Raw genomic sequence first — 17,500 nt, forward strand, 5'->3', positions numbered from 1 at the left:
ATTAACAGGTATTAACGTTTGTATTTTGTCTTTCAGTTGATTCAACTGATTTTTGATTTCAGTTCAGTTCTACGAAGGGCAGCTGTGGCTACTGATGTAGCTTACCACCACCGGTACGACTGTGTATGAATGACTACTGGACTCTGGACTCTGTAAAGCGACTTCGGGTATTTAGAGAAGCGCTATATAAGATTGAATTGATTGATTGATTGATTGATTGAATGCAGAACGAAGTGCCCAAAGTGTGAAAACACAGAGACTGTAGTAAACACACCACGTGCTGAGCGTCCACGAGCCTGAGATCCAATCACAGCGTGACCCATAGCACACACGAGGGGTATGTCTGGCTTAGTTCGTTACAATGTCGTTACTTGACGTGTGCTTTTAGATTGGACCTCACTAGACACGCTGATTAGACGGTCACAAGATAAGTAATAGTAATAGATTGGTAATGCTGGCGTTGCTGATAATGATTTAAATATTAGATATTTAATATTTTAAATCTAAATAAGGCCACTGATAATGATTTAAATATTAGATATTTAATATTTTAAATCTAAATAAGGCCAATGATAATGGTTTTAATATTAGATATTTAATATTTTTAATCTAAATAAGACCACTGATAATGGTTTTAATATTTAATATTTTAAATCTAAATAAGGCCACTGATAATGATTTAAATATTAGATATTTAATATTTTAAATCTAAATAAGGCCACTGATAATGGTTTAAATATTAGATATTTAATAATTTAAATCTAAATAAGGCCACTGATAATGGTTTTAATAGGAGATATTTAATATTGTAAATCTAAATAAGACCACTGACAATGACGCCACTCCCAGAAGCATTAATCATTACTTTTCAACCCTTTCAGTGACTGACGAAATTCAACCTGACAGACTGCTGTGTGCGTCATCCATCTGCTGGTGGAGTCTGCCAGCTGTGCCAGTCATGTCTGAGGACTGACTCACAGCCATAGCTGTTTGGACGGGCAGCAGTCTCCTACAGCCAGGGATTTTACTTTTTCTTATTTATTTCCTTATTTCTAAATTAAATGTAACTAAAATCTGTATATACCTATGTGTGTGAGGACTGACTCACAACCATAGCTGTTTGGACAGGCAGCAGTTTCCCACAGTCAGGAATATAACTTATCTGTATATACACATATATTAGCATAAATAATTAGTACGAATAGAAGCATGTCTGTCTAGAGACCACTATGGTGAAATGATTACTACATGAGGGTGAGAATGCATTAAAAGCATTAATGGCCTTTGAGATTTCTATACCACCCAAGTGCTGGAAGTAGTATTGAAAACAAGGCGGGGCTAGCAGTAGGATTGAAAAGAAGGCGGGGCTAGTAGTAGGATTGAAAACAAGGCGGGGCTAGTAGTAGGATTGAAAAGAAGGCGGGGCTAGTAGTAGGATTGAAAAGAAGGCGGGGCTAGTAGTAGGATTGAAAAGAAGGCGGGGCTAGTAGTAGGATTGAAAATGAGGCAGGGCTGGGAATAGGTTTGAAAAGAAGGCGGGGCTAGTGGTAGGATTCAAAGTCTTTGGCCAAAAGTACAGGGCCATTCAAAAGCAAAGGGTGGGACTTACAGATAAAGCCAGCTGTAGTCTTTTTTGAGCGTTCATATTTTATATGCTTCCCCAGACTACACTTTCATTATACAATTCATTACAATCTGTCTGCACAACCCCTCCACATAAACTCTATTCACATTCTACCTATTCTGTAGATAGGGAACTTGGGACCAAATAGAGATTTGCCTAAGACAGATGGAAAAGACAGGGGGTCAAGAGAGGGGTCAAGAGAGGGGACAACAGGAAATCAGAGCCTCTGAGAGACGAGGAGAGACACTGGGTGACTCACATGAAGACGGCGTCCCTCTCCACCACCTGGGCGGCCATGTTGAAGGGGAAGCCGTAGAGGCGGTGCACCAGGTACTTGTAGAGGACGTCCAGGTTCTTACTCTCCTTCATGGACGTGTAGAGGAGAGACGCCCCGTCTACAGGAGGGGTTAAAGGTCAAGGACAACACGGCCACGGACCAATGAGAAACACAAATAATGCATCGGTAACATTGGGATTGTTGTCTAGCAGTAATGCATTAGCAACGCAGGCATTGCATGCTAATAGTAACATATTAGCAATGCTGCCGTTGCATGCTAACAGTACTATATTAGCAATGCTGCCGTTGCATGCTAACAGTACTATATTAGTAAAGCTGGCGTTGCATGATAACAGTACTATATTAGCAATGCTGGCGTTGCATGCTAATAGTAATAGATTGGTAATGCTGGCGTTGCGTGCTAACGGCATGATAAGGATACACTGCAGACAGAAGCGCCTGACGTGTGACTGAATGAAGTCGAGATGCTCGTCTCTGTAGTCGTGCTCCTTCTCCAGGGTACTGATGGCGTCACCCTGCAAGACAACAAATACACACATGTGTTGGGCTGTATTTCTATCTGTATGCTGCAATTATACAAACACAAGTGCACCACTAGAACATTAGGTTTTGTTCAGATTGATGTGTATGCTAAAGATGACAATTTCCTAGTTGGATAGCACAACTTGACACAAGTGATATACCATTATGAGTGTGTGTGTGTGTGTTATAAAGAGACACAGAGAGAAAAAGAGTGAGAGAGAGTGTGTGTGTGTGTGTGTGTGTGTGTGTGTGTGTGTGTGTGAGAGAGAGAGAAAGAGAGTGAGTGTCTTTGTGTGTGTGAGAGAGAGAGAGTGAGTGAGTGAGTGAGTGTGTGTGTGTGAGTGAGAGAGAGAAAGAGAGTGAGTGAGTGTGAGTGTGAGTGTGTGAGCGAGAGAAAGTGAGTGAGTGAGTGAGTGAGAGAGAGAGAGAAAGAAAGAAAGAAAGAAAGAAAGAAAGAAAGAAAGAAAGAGAGTGAGTGAGTGTGAGTGTGTGTGTGAGAGAGAGAGAGAGAGAAAAAGAGTGTGCTCACCTTAGTGCAGACCACCACTATGGGCAGCCCCAGGTTGTGTGTTAGTGTGTTTTCCCCCAGCGGTAGTAAGACACTCTCCTCCTCTTGGTCTGGGTTTCGGCGCTGTGTTACTGCTTCTAAGGAACTTCCTGGTTCCGCGTACTCCTGAAACTGCTTCACCACTACACACACACACACACATAAACACACAATAATATTAAAACTGTGAAGGACCCCACAGCTCATGTAGGTTAAAGAACTCACACTGTTTACTGTTCTCAAGTCACTCGGTCACTCGGTCACTCAGATCACAGTTGATGCAAGAATCAGATTCAAACGGCATTAGAGAACATGCCTGTGGCCCTGGCTGTTAAAAACAGTATTGAAATTCTAAGCTGAATGTCCACAGAATGGAAAGAAGCAAAACGTCAAAATGAAATGTAAAATAAAAGTTTGCTTTTAAAACAGCATGTGCCACAGCCACAATCTCGGGGACATGAAGGTTTAAGGGGATTCAACGCATTTTGTTGGTAACATGTTAATGCCCCTCTTCAGGGTAAGTTCACCACTGGAATACTAAAGCCAGTTTGATACCTCCTCTCCTTCAGTTTCAACGCTAGGTACAGAAATCGATTGTTATTGATTCTCTCTTCTCTTTCACACACACACACACACAAATACGCATCCTACATACATCTGTGCTCCAGCTCTCTCATGGTCTCTGGCGGGACTCGGAGCTTGTCGATGTGTTCCCTCAGCACGCTGGCCCACTTCTGCAGGGAGTCGAGGGCGAGCCACGGCCGAGACAGGTCCACCACCAGCAGCACCACGGAGTGGGGCAGGCTCTCCGCAGACAGCACGAACTTCTGCAGGCCTTTGTGGTACAGGTCGCCGTCCAGCACCCAGGCGTTACAGCGCGTGTGGTCTAAAGCGAAGGGGACAGACACACACACACACACGAGCATGCACATGCACACACACACACACACACACACACAGTCAAACACTCAAAGTCAAATACACTTAAAGCAACTCAACCACAACAATGAAAGTGATGATCACTCAGGGAGAGTGACAGAGGCCCAACCATAACATCAGGATCGGTGCGACCCTCCTTTTACGGACTGTGATGAGAATGCGCCCTTAACCTGTTGAGCCACTGGAATAGGCGCAAGAGACAATATACATCACTGTTAGATAGCTCAAGCCCCTGCCTTAATAGTGTACATCACTGTTAGATAGCTCAAGCCCCTGCCTTAATAGTGTACATCACTGTTAGATAGCTCAACCCCCTGCCTTAATAGTGTACATCACTGTTAGATAGCTCAAGCCCCTGCCTTAATAGTGTACATCACTGTTAGATAGCTCAAGCTCCTGCCTTAATAGTGTACATCACTGTTAGATAGCTCAAGCCCCTGCCTTAATAGTGTACATCACTGTTAGATAGCTCAAGCCATGCTTCCTGTCCCTGCCTTAGAGCACTGAATTTGTTTATTTTTAAGAAGGTTTATTTTGGGGCCCCCTTTAAGACTGGGCCGGGCGCGTCTGCACCCCTGTCACCTGGCATCTAACCTCACCTGAGAACAAACCTGACATCTTCCACATGAACACTTCCAACATCCTGTCCCACCTGTCCCAACATCCTGTCCCACCTGTCCCAACATCCTGTCCGAACCTGTCCCAACATCCTGTCCGAACCCGTCCCAACATCCTGTCCCACCAAGATAATAAGACGCATTCAGACGCTTCTACTCTCTAATTTCTCATGTCAGAACAGAGCCTTGGCACTGGGGCAACATCCAAGGTGCGATTTCAGTCATTAAGGGGCTTGTTACTTAAAATTAAATCAGCTTTGAGAACTGCTCCAGACCCTCACATGGAACAAGGTGTTCATTATGGGGTCATATTCCTGTGGCTCAACCGGTAGAGAAAAGTCTAAACAACATCGAGGTCCTGGAATAGACACCTAGGGAGGGAGAACCCACAGTGATACAGCTATACTTGTACAATACTGCAAGTCGCCTTGGATAAAGACTTCTGCTACGGGAAGGACTGGAAATGAAGTCAGCTTTGAGGGATGCCAATTAATACACAGAACAGTAACCTGGGCCAGTACCCAGTAGAGACTTACTTCATGTAGGCCATATTGTACAATATTGTTAGACGCATGTCAAGTATAATTGCATCTGGGGTCCCAGAGCCGTGACTGCGCAATACTGAAGTAGTCTGTGACGGCAGAGGCTCAGAGCACCAGTAATGAACACACTGCCTCTTAACGACACCCAATGTAGTTTCGGTTTGTGTAGGGAAAATACAAATGCTTTCTGATATTCTAATATCCCTGCACATTTATGCATTTCATCAATCAGTTTGAAGTTTGGATTTTATTATATATATATATATTAGTCTTTTGTAAAAAAAACTGGTAAACAAATTCTGAAAAAAACACCTTAAGCACCTTTGAGCACTATTGAGAAACGTCTTTTACTGTGCCCTCAAACATAACCAAATTCTGTTCCAGTAATAAGGCAAAGCAAACCAATTCTTAACCTCGTGGATTTAAACACTATTGACCATCACTGATTAGTACTGAGATTTATATCTGTTATATATAATCTTACAATTTCATCGCAAGGACGAGACACAAAGGCGCATTATCCAATCAGAAGTCTTACCGTCAATGTCTTCATCGTGAACGCTGAAGTATAGATATTCTAAGCCACGCCCCCGCATATACTCTTCCACTCCTTGCATTTTCGCCACCAACGTGGTCTTACCAGAACCCACCTCACCTGTGACAACACACACACACAAATACATACATAAGAGGTAGTTAGGTTACTCAGCGGCACCACCCAGGGCATATCACCGGCTACTGAGGAGCCATGCAGTTATGCTATCGCACAGGGATGGAGCATATTATACATAGCATGCATTCGCGATGGCTACCTATCGAACATGATCTGACACACAAAAGGATCACATAACACCTTAAGACAAACACAACAGCCCTAACATTCATGGACAATAACAATGGACTCGTCAACCACGACAGCACGCCACAAGTTTCTGAGCGCAGTAGGACGTTTGTAATATATTAAATGAACTATCAAAAACATAGTAACTGCATTACACTTTGTACGTCCTTGATCAGAGAAACCTTTAAGTATCATTAATTCAGGTGTGCCAAGTGGCATACAATGTTAGCAAGCTAGCACGGGCGAGCAGCATGCATGGTCGGCTGCTGAGCTTACAAAGGGAGACCTGTCACAGCCACGGCGGGCACTGATTAGCGTCTGCTAACGGGGATTATCGGACCGACAAAGCAGTCTTTCAAAAACGTCTCATTGCAAGACTTTAATGATAAAATACTTCATTCCAGACATTTGACAAAGGACACTGGGTGCATTGGCCCATCCGACCATTCATTGTTTCCAAAGGGAGGACCATAAACACGTCCTGGCTCCTGATCCCGGCTAGCGTATCGTGTCAATTAGCAAGCCAGCGAGCGAAGCCATCGGCTTAATGTAAAGAGACAAGCCTGGGGCAACACACTCGCCCTCGCGATTCGTATTACACGACTCAATGCATTAGTTACACCAAGCTAGGACGGACAGTGCTGGTAGAATAGCCCGGCCACCCCCAACGTTATGCAGTGAGACAGCATAACGGTAACATTGACTTTCGAGCACATACTCACCCATAACCACCACATTCTTCCCGGATGGCAGTTTAGACCGTGAATGCGTTGATACTTCACTCAATATAGACGACCTTCAAGAAGGGACATAAGCGACATCAATAGGTGTAATCACAACCATTCTAACATAAATCATAGGGACCATTCATAACGGGTGATGGGATGGCTAGCTAACGTTACCTGCTTCATCAATTTGCCTGTTAGCCTCTAGCTAACTGTCAGACGAGGTTCTTTGCAATAGGCACACGGGGTACACATGGAATCTAGAGCTGCTGCATCATCATAGCGGAGCTGGACTTACCAGAGATTCTGTCCATCCTCCTCGTCCGTATTCTGGTTCTCTGTTGTACTGTTATGAACATTAGTGTTAGCAGATAATAGTGTAGTCCTCCCTGCCGCCGCCATCTTCGCAGGCTTGTGACACCCCTGGGAAGAGCCCGGATGTAGCGCACAGTAGCGCTGTGTTAGGGGCGTGGTGCGGGTGCGGGTGCGGGCGCAGACCAACCTGTCAAATCCCCATCACACCAGTCAACCTGTCAAAGCAGAACCAAACATTGAAACCTACACAGCGCCTCTATTTAACACTACATCGTCTGCCATAGACGACACGGCCAAGTACGCTTTGAAAAACTCGCGTGGGGGTCAATAACCCCAATAAAATAGGCCTACTGGGGGAAAGCACGTTTTGAAAGCAAGCCTACCTCTTATGTATTGAAAGATTACTAAAGCCATGTAGACCTACCATTAGCCTACCCACACATGGCATGGACCTATGAATCACTCTTGAGTAAATATTGCATTAGCGCGTATGAGTATTCCCGTGGTTTGATAGTAGCCTATGGGCTAACTATGGGCCTAAACAGTGAATTAAGATCTGATGGCATTGCTTTGCGATTCACATTCACCTGTTCTGAAAATTGCATGGTCAATGTGAAAACAACGATCCATATAGTAGCATCTTGTTTCCGTTAGATGGCGATAGTGCGCCGCTTTGTGGTCCCTGTACATCTTTCCAGGGCAAGAGGGGGGTGAGAGAGTGAACTTTAACGGCAGCCCACTCTCTCCATCATCCTTACCTGCAAGGCGAGGTCGGCGTAAGAGGTTCCTGGCGGCTCTCCTCCGGTGACACCCGATGGGCCCCACCTTAAGCTACCTGCCGTTAGACACGCGGACCGTGGACTGCAAACGGACTCGATCTACTGTACTCCCTGGAAAATGATCACTACAACGTGCCAATCGTTCACCCATTCCTAAGAAGGGAAGTTTCTCCGCAAACGATCTGGATACATTTTCATGTTTACTGGAGGTAAGTCTATTTATCTACAGTATCTTAATGTGTAGTTATGGACTTAGACTATTTGTTACGTCAGTGTTTCATCTCAGAGATGGATAATCAATGTTTTTATTACACAGAGAGTCTAAAAAGCCTCACAAACTCAACTTCACTGTGTAGGGATTTTAGCATACATGGCGTAACCTAGATCACAAATGATCATTCTATTCTGAAATTGAACTCGAGATAAAATATTCCCTGATTATTCATCTATTTTCTACATTGATCTAGGTGATCTAGATTGTCCATTGTCTTAATACTGTTGGCTGTACGTAATTAAGGGCTTTCTTGGATTCCGCGTAGATGAGTTGGTAGGATATGCTCTCCCTGATGCTGTAGGTGAAAAAATGATTCACACCTAGAGTGTCGGTGCGCCTGAAAAGGTCCGTGGCAGGTCTACATTAGAGGCTTTTAGAGTGACATATTCTCTAAGAAATGTTTACACTCTTTACACGAGTGCTCTCTTTTTCTCGCTTTCACTCGCTCTCTCCTCTCTCTCTCTCTCTCTCTCTCTCACCCTGTCTCACACATACATACACACATACACACACGCGCACGCACACACGCACACATTTTACACAGATACACTTTCAACAGCACATACCTTGGGGGAGTGTGTCTAAAGGTATCCATTCAGTAGCATAATTTCATGCTGTAACTACAGGTCAGCCCTCCTGCAACGGGAGTGTATCAGGCAGCAGGCAGGCCCTATTTGAGGCATCTTGCCTGTGCTGCAACCAATGTGGATGCACGATTCTAGCGCGTGTGAGGTGAGCTACATTTCAGGCTGGATTTAGTAAATGCAGTCGTGGTGAGTAGCCTGCTTTCAGTAACCCGCGGTTAAAACGTAAGACACACAGGCCCAGCGAGAAGGCCAAACACCTGACTCTCTACCTGATCGTCACACTAACATCTTCATCTCTCACCTGCGCTGGTCCAAATATACCAATGCGCACCGCACACACGCAGGTGAGGCTGCGATGAGTTCTGAGTGCGTCTGCAGGGGGCAAGGCTGTATCCAGGACAGCGGAAGAGTAGGGACTATCAGTTGGTCTCGCTGCCTATTCAGTTGAAAATCTTCACGCAGATCCTCACACACTCCGCTCCGCTTCTTCGCCCCTAACCTAAAAATACTCCGAACCCCAAACGTGCGCCATAAGAACATGAACGCGATGAATAATTGAGCGCCGCAGAGCTTGGGATTCAGCACGGGGTCAGATCCGTTCACTGCGCTTCCCGGCGCTTCCTCCGACGCGCCTCGCCTCGGCCTGGTTTAAAAACCAGCCGTTGTGTCTGGGGGTTTTCCGCGGAGTGGTGCCTGTGGGAGATGCTTTAAGTGGTCAAACAGAATTCGGTCCGTAAAGTCACGACCCCAGCATATAGTTGTGGGGGAAGGGGCCAACAGGAGAGTTAAAATATCAGGCCACTTCGCATGTTCAGTCTATTCTTGGTGTCCCAAAGCTTCCCTCTGATTCAATAAAGTTGCATGCCCTGCAGATATGAGTATAGCCGTTTTATAATCAACAGTGTTCTTGTGTGTTTGTTGTTTGCCTTAGTTTGGGGTTAGTCACTGAGAGATCTCAGATGAAATCCTCTGGGAGACTGAAAACAAACAAACAAAACAACTCTGTGGTGTGTTGTGAGCTAGTGAGTGTGAGTGTTTGAGTGTGTGTGTGTTGTGTGTGTGAGTGGTTGAGTGTGTGTGAGTGATTGAGTATGCTTGAGTGATTGAACATGTTTGAGAAAGTGCCGAATCACTGTAAGAGGGAGCTCAGTGAGCTGAATGGGGTCCTGGTCAGGTAATAGCACCAATCTGACAGATACAGTTGCCATGTGTGCAACAGACGTCTGAAACATTTGGGCCAGACAAACAACTGGTTTCCCCCCCCCCCCCCCCCCCCCTCTCTCTCTCTCTCTCTCTCTCTCACACACACACACACACACACACACACACACACACCACACACACACACACACACACACACAAACACACTTAAACACAAATTGATGTAACTGTCAGAATCTTCATTTGATTTGCTGTGTAGTAATGCTGCTTCTCTCCCTCTCTCTCTCTCTCTCTCTCTCTCTCTCTCTCTCTCTCTCTCTCTCTCTCTCTCTCTCTCTCTCTCTCTAGATTACACCCAGAATCCAACATGAGTAATATATATGAGTCTGCCGCCACCACCCTGGACCTGTTCAACACGCCATGCCTTGCCAAGGTGGAGCTGCGTGTGGCATGCAAGGGCATCTCCGACCGGGACGCCCTGTCCAAGCCAGACCCCTGCGTGGTGCTCAAGATGCAGTCCCACGGCCAGTGGTTCGAGGTGGGTGTGCTCGCTATTGTCTTCCCCCAACCCGGGGTGGGTGCGCTCGCTTTTCTCTTCCCTCAACCATGCTCAAGCTTTCCAGTGGTTCGAGGTTGGTGCGCTCGCTATTCTCTTCCCCCAACCCCGGGGTGGGTGCGCTCGCTATTCTATTCCCCCAACCCTGCTCCGTTGTGTTTCACTCTTTCTCTCTTTAACTGCCGTGACCTTGCATGCCAGCATCAATTACTGTTTATGGGTGTGCATGTGTGTGTGTGTGTTGTGTGTGTGTGTGTGTGTGTGTGTGTGTGTGTGTGTGTGTGTGTGTGTGTGTTTGTAAGATCATTTGGCTGGAATCATTATGGAAATTATGTTTGCCATGTAAAGTGGCGCAGATAGAGACAAACCTCAAACAGTTTTATAATCTAATCCCTTTTATAATCTCTGAAGGAAATGAAGTGAAAGGCTGTGTGTGTGTATGTGTGTGTGTGTGTGTGTGTGTGTGTGTGTGTGTGTGTGTGTGTGTGTGTGTGCACTGTTGTTTGTGATCTGCTTGTAATGGTAAGAAGTAAGTACACGAGTGTGATTGTGAGAAGCAGATTAGGAAATTATGTTAATGTGCAAAGAACTTAAAAGCATCTTTGAGTACACCCAATTAAAATGCTCACATATACATATCACTTCGACTGTGACTCTGTGTGTGTTTGTTAGTGTGTGTGTGTGTGTGTGTGTGTGTGTGTGTGTGTGTGTGTGCGTGTGTGCGTGTGTGTGTGTGTGTGTGTGTGTGTGTGTGTGTGTCTAGACTCTTTGCAATGAAAGCTCAATGTAGACTTGGTTCTCATTTCACTGAGTCCTTTGTGCATCATATTAAGGTTGTGTGCGCTGATTAGCATATTGGCTATATGTGATTGCCATAAGGTGTGAGATGATTGGCTATAAGTACTTGCAATAAGGCGCAAGCTTACTGGTTATATTCAGTTGTTGTAAGGTGTTAACTGATTGGTTATGAGTACTCTCTGTAAGTTGGGAGCTGATTGGCTCTGTGAGGTTGCTGTAAGGTGTGCTGTGATGGGCTATGAGTACTCTCTGTATATTGTGAGCTGATTGGCTCTGTGAGGTTGCTGTAAGGTGTTAACTGATTGGCTATGAGTTGTGAGGTTGCTGTAAGGTGTGCTGTGATTGGCTGTGTGCTGTGTGAGCAGGTGGACCGCACAGAGGTGATCCGAAGCAGCATCAACCCGGTCTTCTCGAAGGTGTTCACCGTGGACTTCTACTTCGAGGAGGTCCAGAGGCTGCGCTTTGAGCTGCACGACATCAGCAGCCACAACGGACTCAAAGATGCAGACTTCCTGGGTGCCATGGAGTGTACTCTCGGACAGGTGAGCGCACACTTTTGACTAGGTGAGTGCATACTTGGACAGGTGAGCACACCTGTGGCCAGGTGAGTGCACAACCAGACAGGTGAGCACAAGCTGTACCATAAGCTGTACCACCAATAGCTATGGGATAGTATATATAGTATATACTAACTATTCTTAACTATACTTAAAGTAAGTCTACTTCAGTGTACTTTTTTACCTTTGTATAATTTTATTTTATTTAGAATGAGTTGCAATCGTGTCTGCAGTTAACAAAGAGTATATTTAAAAAACATTTTCATACACCTTAATTGTGTGCCAAAATAGCAGTCACTTAAGTGCACTTAGGTGGAGGTTACATTTGAACTAATGATACATCATTAATGCACAATGTCAGAATGTTAAAAATAGTACAATTTAAATATTGATAAGTTTTAGTGCATTTAGAGTTCTTTTTTAAACATACTTCAAAACAAGAAAAATGCAGCAAAGTGACACTAAGTCACTAAGTACACTAAGTACACTAAAATTGACAAAGGGTTGCCAGCTCGGAGAGTGGAGTAGGCTACTGTGTGTGTGTGTGTGTGTGTGTATGTGTGTGTAAGAACATCTGGTGCTGATAGGGAGAGTGTGTTTTTGTTGTTCCTCTTCTTCTACAGATTGTGTCCCAGAGAAAGCTGTCCAAAGCTCTACTGAAGCAGGGAAACACGTCAGGCAAATCCTCCATCACGGTGAGAGGCAGACACACACACAACACACATACACTTTCACACACACAACACGCACACACTTTCACACACATATCAGCTCAGACACACACACAACTCACACACACACTTTCACAAGGACCTCAGCTCAGACACACATATGCACACCCCCCCCCACACACACACACACTTTCACACAGACACAACACACACACACTTTAACAAGCACCTCAGCTCAGACACACACACAACACACTTTCACACACATATCAGCTCAGACACATATACAACACTCACACACTTTCACAAGCACACATATGCACATGTGCACACATACAGACAAAGATACACACACAACAAACACACCCAATTTCACACACATATCAGCTCAGACATACATATGCACATACACAGACACAGAGACACAGGCATACATACATATATATATATATATATATATATATATATATATATATATACAGTACATATATTTTCAGAGACACACACAGGCACTTTGTTTGAGACACACATGCACATGCAGACACCCAGGCACGCACACACACACACACACACACACACACACACACACACACACACGCACACAAACCCATTGTTTGTCTAGATCAGAGGAGCAGCAGATTGTTTGGTGATAACTGATCTATGTGTTTGATTGCTTCACAGGTCACAGCAGAAGAGCTCTCTGGGAACAATGATTATGTAGAGTTGGCTTTTAGTGCCCGCAAACTCGACGACAAGGTGTGTGTGTGTGTCTGTGTTCACATACTCATGTGTGTGTGTGTGTGTATGTACTCATTTGTGTGTGTGTGTGTTTACGTACTCATGTGTGTGTGTGTGTGTTTGTGTGTCTGTGTTTACGTACTCTTGTGTGTGTGTGTGCATGTGTGTTTCTATACTGTATCAATGTGTGTGTGTGTGTGTCTACGTGTTTAAAGATATGCTCTTTTTTCAGGATTTCTTCAGCAAATCAGACCCGTTTCTGGAAATCTTCAGAATAAATGATGATGGCACAGGGTCAATTGTACACAGAACTGAGGTACATGCTCTACACACACTCTTTCACACACTCTCTCTCACACACACACACACACACACACACACACACACACACTCACTCTTTCTCTTTCACACTCACAAACAATCACACATTTGGTGATGTTGTGTGTGTAACTCTGAAGTGTGTGATTTTCGGGTTTCACAGACGATCATGAATAACTTAAGTCCCGTCTGGAAATCCTTTAAAGTCTCCCTCAATACACTCTGCAGCGGAGACGAGGACCGCCAGCTCAAGGTAACACACCAGCACACACACCAACACACACACACACACACACACACACACACACACACACACCACACACACACACCAACACACATCAACACACACCAACACACACCAATACACACATACCAACACACACATACACACACATCAACACACACACACCAATGTGTAAATACACAATATACACAAACATATACACTTTCATGCTTAACTACACATATATATATTATATATTTTATTTGATTTCGCGTGTGTGCGTGTGTTTGCGTGTGTGTGTGTGTGTGTGTGTGTGTGTGTGTGCGTGCGCGTGTGTGTGCATGTCTGTGTGTGTGTGAAAAGTGCAGGGAAAGCATTGTTCATTCAGTTCACATAGCAGCAGAGCCCAGCAGCAATCAGTCCAGGATTTGGCCCTACGTGAGGCTGACCAATCAGCCATGTCCAGGGGGAGTAGGCTAAGATCTCCTTAGAGGAAGAGCTTAAAGAACACGTATACACTTTCACACACACACACACACACACACACACACACACACACACACACACACACACACACACACACACACACACACACACACACACATAACACATACATACGCACACACACACACACACACACACGCACACACACACACACACACACACACATAAACACATACATACGCACACACACACAACACACACACACACACACACACACACACACACACACACACACACACACTGCAGGGACAATCAGCCATATCCAGGGGGAGTAGGCTAAGATCTCCTCAGAGGAAGAGGAGGGCATCATAAGAAGGCATGTTTGACGGACAGGCTTTATAAGTTAGTTTGACACAAGGGAGTATACTAATGAAGTCACATTGATAGGCTTTCACCAAGCTCTCGAACAGGACAATATTAACATGAAACACATTACTTAAAGAACACATAGTATACACTTATATTTACATATAAACACACACACACACATACACATAAACACATACATACACACACATACACAAATCACCACACACGTCTCACACACTCACAAACATACACACAATCAGTAATTAAACCAGAACCTACTTTAGCTGTGATGCTGACAGGCATAGAAAGGAGCAGTCAGTGTCACACACACACACACACACACACACATGCACACACTTTATGACACTACGTGGCCATGAGAGAAAAGAGAGATGATAAGAGAGTATATTCTCGACTTCTAATAACCACACATAGCTTGCTCTCTCACACACATATATATATACACACACACACACACACAACTTGCTCTCTCTCTATATTCTGCTGTTCTTCTCACCACACACGTCTCACACACTCACAAACATACACACAATCAGTAATTAAACCAGAACCTACTTTAGCTGTGATGCTATTAGGTGTTGACAGGCATAGAGGAGCAGTCAGTGTCACACACACACACACACACACACACACACATGCACACACTTTATGACACTACGTGGCCATGAGAGAAAAGAGAGATGATAAGAGAGTATATTCTCGACTTCTAATAACCACACATAGCTTGCTCTCTCACACACATATATACACACACACACACACACACACACACACACACACACACACACACACACACACAACTTGCTCTCTCTCTATATTCTGCTGTTCTTCTCACCGCACACGTCTCACACACTCACAAACACACACAATTCAGTAATTAAACCAGAATCTAGCTGTGATGCTATTAGGTGTTGACAGGCATAGAGAGGAGCAATCAGTATCCTCCACACATAAACACACACACACACACACACACACACACACACACACACACACACACACACACACACACACACTTCTGAAAGCACATGTGTTGAATCAGACCATCCTTGAAAATATATTGGTTTTCCGTAACCTCCAAATCTAAAAGAAATTGGGTCGGAGGTGTTTGTGGTGTGTGTGTGTGTGTGTGTGTATGTTCGTGTCTGTGTATGTGTGTGTGTGTGTGTGAAAATTGGGTCAGTAGGTGTGTGTGTGTGTGTGTTTGTATGTGTGAGTGTGTGTATGTGTGTGTGTGTGAGTGTGTGTGTGTGTGTGTGTGTGGGGGGGGGGGGGGTAGGTAGGTACATTTCTTGGTTTAGGTAGCTAAAATCCCAATCAACCCCCAAGAAATGTAACATTGGACATGTTTGTCCACACTAACTCAGGTACATTTGGAAACGCATAATCATTTCCTCATTTAGCCCTTCCTCTTTTGGTTGAGTTCTGAAGTGAGCTTTGAAGGTGGATCTGTGGGGTTTAGCATGATTGAGTTGGTAGCTGCAGTTAGCTGGAGCTGTAGTAACCTGAATAACCTCACAGAGCCGTCTGCTGAGACAGTGATGAGCGATGATTCACCGCTCTGCTGTAGATATCATAACACTTATTCTACCTGACATGTCTGTGAGCAAAGATCATCAAATATTCACACTGTCTTTGCCGAAGATGAGGAGGTTTCCATGACGACAGAATCAGGGTGGTCGGTAACAGTGGGTTCCCCTGAAGTGGGGCATATCCATGGCGTCAAGAGTAAATAAACATCTGGTTACCCTGCCAACGCCAGATTCACACACGTCTGGAAAGGGTCAGAGGTGCCACAGGTGTAGAAGCTTTCTAACCAGAGAGAGGGAGAGGAGAGAGAGAGATAGAGAGAGAGAGAGAGAGAGAGAGAGAGGGAGAGAGCATTTCCTGGCTCCTCTAAATTTACATTCGGTTATAAGTTACATCTTTAATTAGCGAAAAAGTATGTAAAAGAAAATGCATAAAGAAGACACACGTTAATGGTCCGGTCTACTTTAGTGCAATAGCCAGTTTCAGAACACTTCATTCATTATGATGGATTAAAAACCTCTCAAAGTGCTTTCTCAGTACTCTCCTTCCCTGCTAATGTAGTTTCTCTAGTCTTCAACTGCATGTACATATATCCATATACACACACATACACACACACACACAACACACACATACACATTCACAGACACAAACATCTGCACTCATACATCCATGTTTATACACATGCACGCTTATAGAGACACACACACACACACACACACACACACACACAAATTCACGTTGCTTAGCTGCATCCGTTTTACTGAGGAGGCTGAAAAGTCAGCAGTAGCAATCTGGTAAAATTTTAATAGGTCTTGGTCGAAAATATAGATTACCACCACACTAATCTAAACCATTAATGATTCAGCAGAAGTGCGACTGTCACTTCCTGTGTTATTGCTGACACACACTGACACACACACACTGACACACACACACACACACAAACACGAGCACACGACGGTCACTGCACACATTACACTCACACAATGCACAACACACATAATGGCACACTGCACGCACCCACAGAGAGACACGCACACACACACACACACACATACAAATGCAAACGCACACACACACAGAGAGACACACACACACACACATACACACACACACATGTACATACACACACGCACACATGCACGCACACACACGCACACATGCACGCACACACACACACAGAGACACACATACATGTACATACACACGCGTACACACACACACACACACTTCCACTGTCTATGCATGTGTTTGAAAGATAGATTTTGCCCAAGCTGGTTCATGTTTCTGTAGGTGCAGTGAATGTATTTTATTTCCACTGTTTAAGTAACCCTGCAAACTCTCTCTCTCATTTTGGCAAGCTTGTTTTAATATTTGCTATTTGTTATGCACAAAATCCCTTTGGCAGTACGACGGTCGCACCATGCTATGTCTGGTGTTGCTGTTGTTTTACATTACACTGTGTGTGTCTGTGAATCAACATAATTGCATGTGTTTGTGT

At 44.5% G+C, this 17,500-nt stretch overlaps 2 protein-coding genes across 3 annotated transcripts in view; one reads left to right on the plus strand and one right to left on the minus strand.

Annotated features, from left to right (window-relative positions):
* Nucleotides 1–7,116, minus strand: part of dync1li1 (dynein, cytoplasmic 1, light intermediate chain 1) — an 11,185-nt gene extending 4,069 nt beyond the window's left edge. The window contains exons 1-7 of one of the 2 annotated variants that reach the window (XM_012834461.3): nt 6,954–7,116; nt 6,653–6,726; nt 5,628–5,744; nt 3,647–3,877; nt 2,974–3,134; nt 2,344–2,437; nt 1,884–2,019 (exon numbers count right to left, since the gene is read on the minus strand). In XM_012834461.3, the coding sequence (XP_012689915.2) occupies nt 1,884–2,019; nt 2,344–2,437; nt 2,974–3,134; nt 3,647–3,877; nt 5,628–5,744; nt 6,653–6,726; nt 6,954–7,057 (917 nt within the window). In that variant the 5' untranslated portion in view covers nt 7,058–7,116. The remainder of the gene's footprint in view (nt 1–1,883; nt 2,020–2,343; nt 2,438–2,973; nt 3,135–3,646; nt 3,878–5,627; nt 5,745–6,652; nt 6,727–6,953) is intronic. The other variant, XM_031586082.2, reaches the window with a different exon arrangement.
* A 615-nt stretch (nt 7,117–7,731) lies between these two features.
* Nucleotides 7,732–17,500, plus strand: part of cpne4b (copine IVb) — a 27,488-nt gene continuing 17,719 nt past the window's right edge. The window contains exons 1-7 of the mRNA XM_012834479.2: nt 7,732–7,958; nt 10,120–10,309; nt 11,491–11,667; nt 12,306–12,377; nt 13,035–13,109; nt 13,324–13,407; nt 13,573–13,662. Coding sequence (XP_012689933.1) covers nt 10,139–10,309; nt 11,491–11,667; nt 12,306–12,377; nt 13,035–13,109; nt 13,324–13,407; nt 13,573–13,662 — 669 coding nt within the window. The 5' untranslated portion in view covers nt 7,732–7,958; nt 10,120–10,138. The remainder of the gene's footprint in view (nt 7,959–10,119; nt 10,310–11,490; nt 11,668–12,305; nt 12,378–13,034; nt 13,110–13,323; nt 13,408–13,572; nt 13,663–17,500) is intronic.

This window comes from Clupea harengus, chromosome 19, assembly GCF_900700415.2.
Source record: "Clupea harengus chromosome 19, Ch_v2.0.2, whole genome shotgun sequence".
Taxonomy (NCBI): domain Eukaryota; kingdom Metazoa; phylum Chordata; class Actinopteri; order Clupeiformes; family Clupeidae; genus Clupea; species Clupea harengus.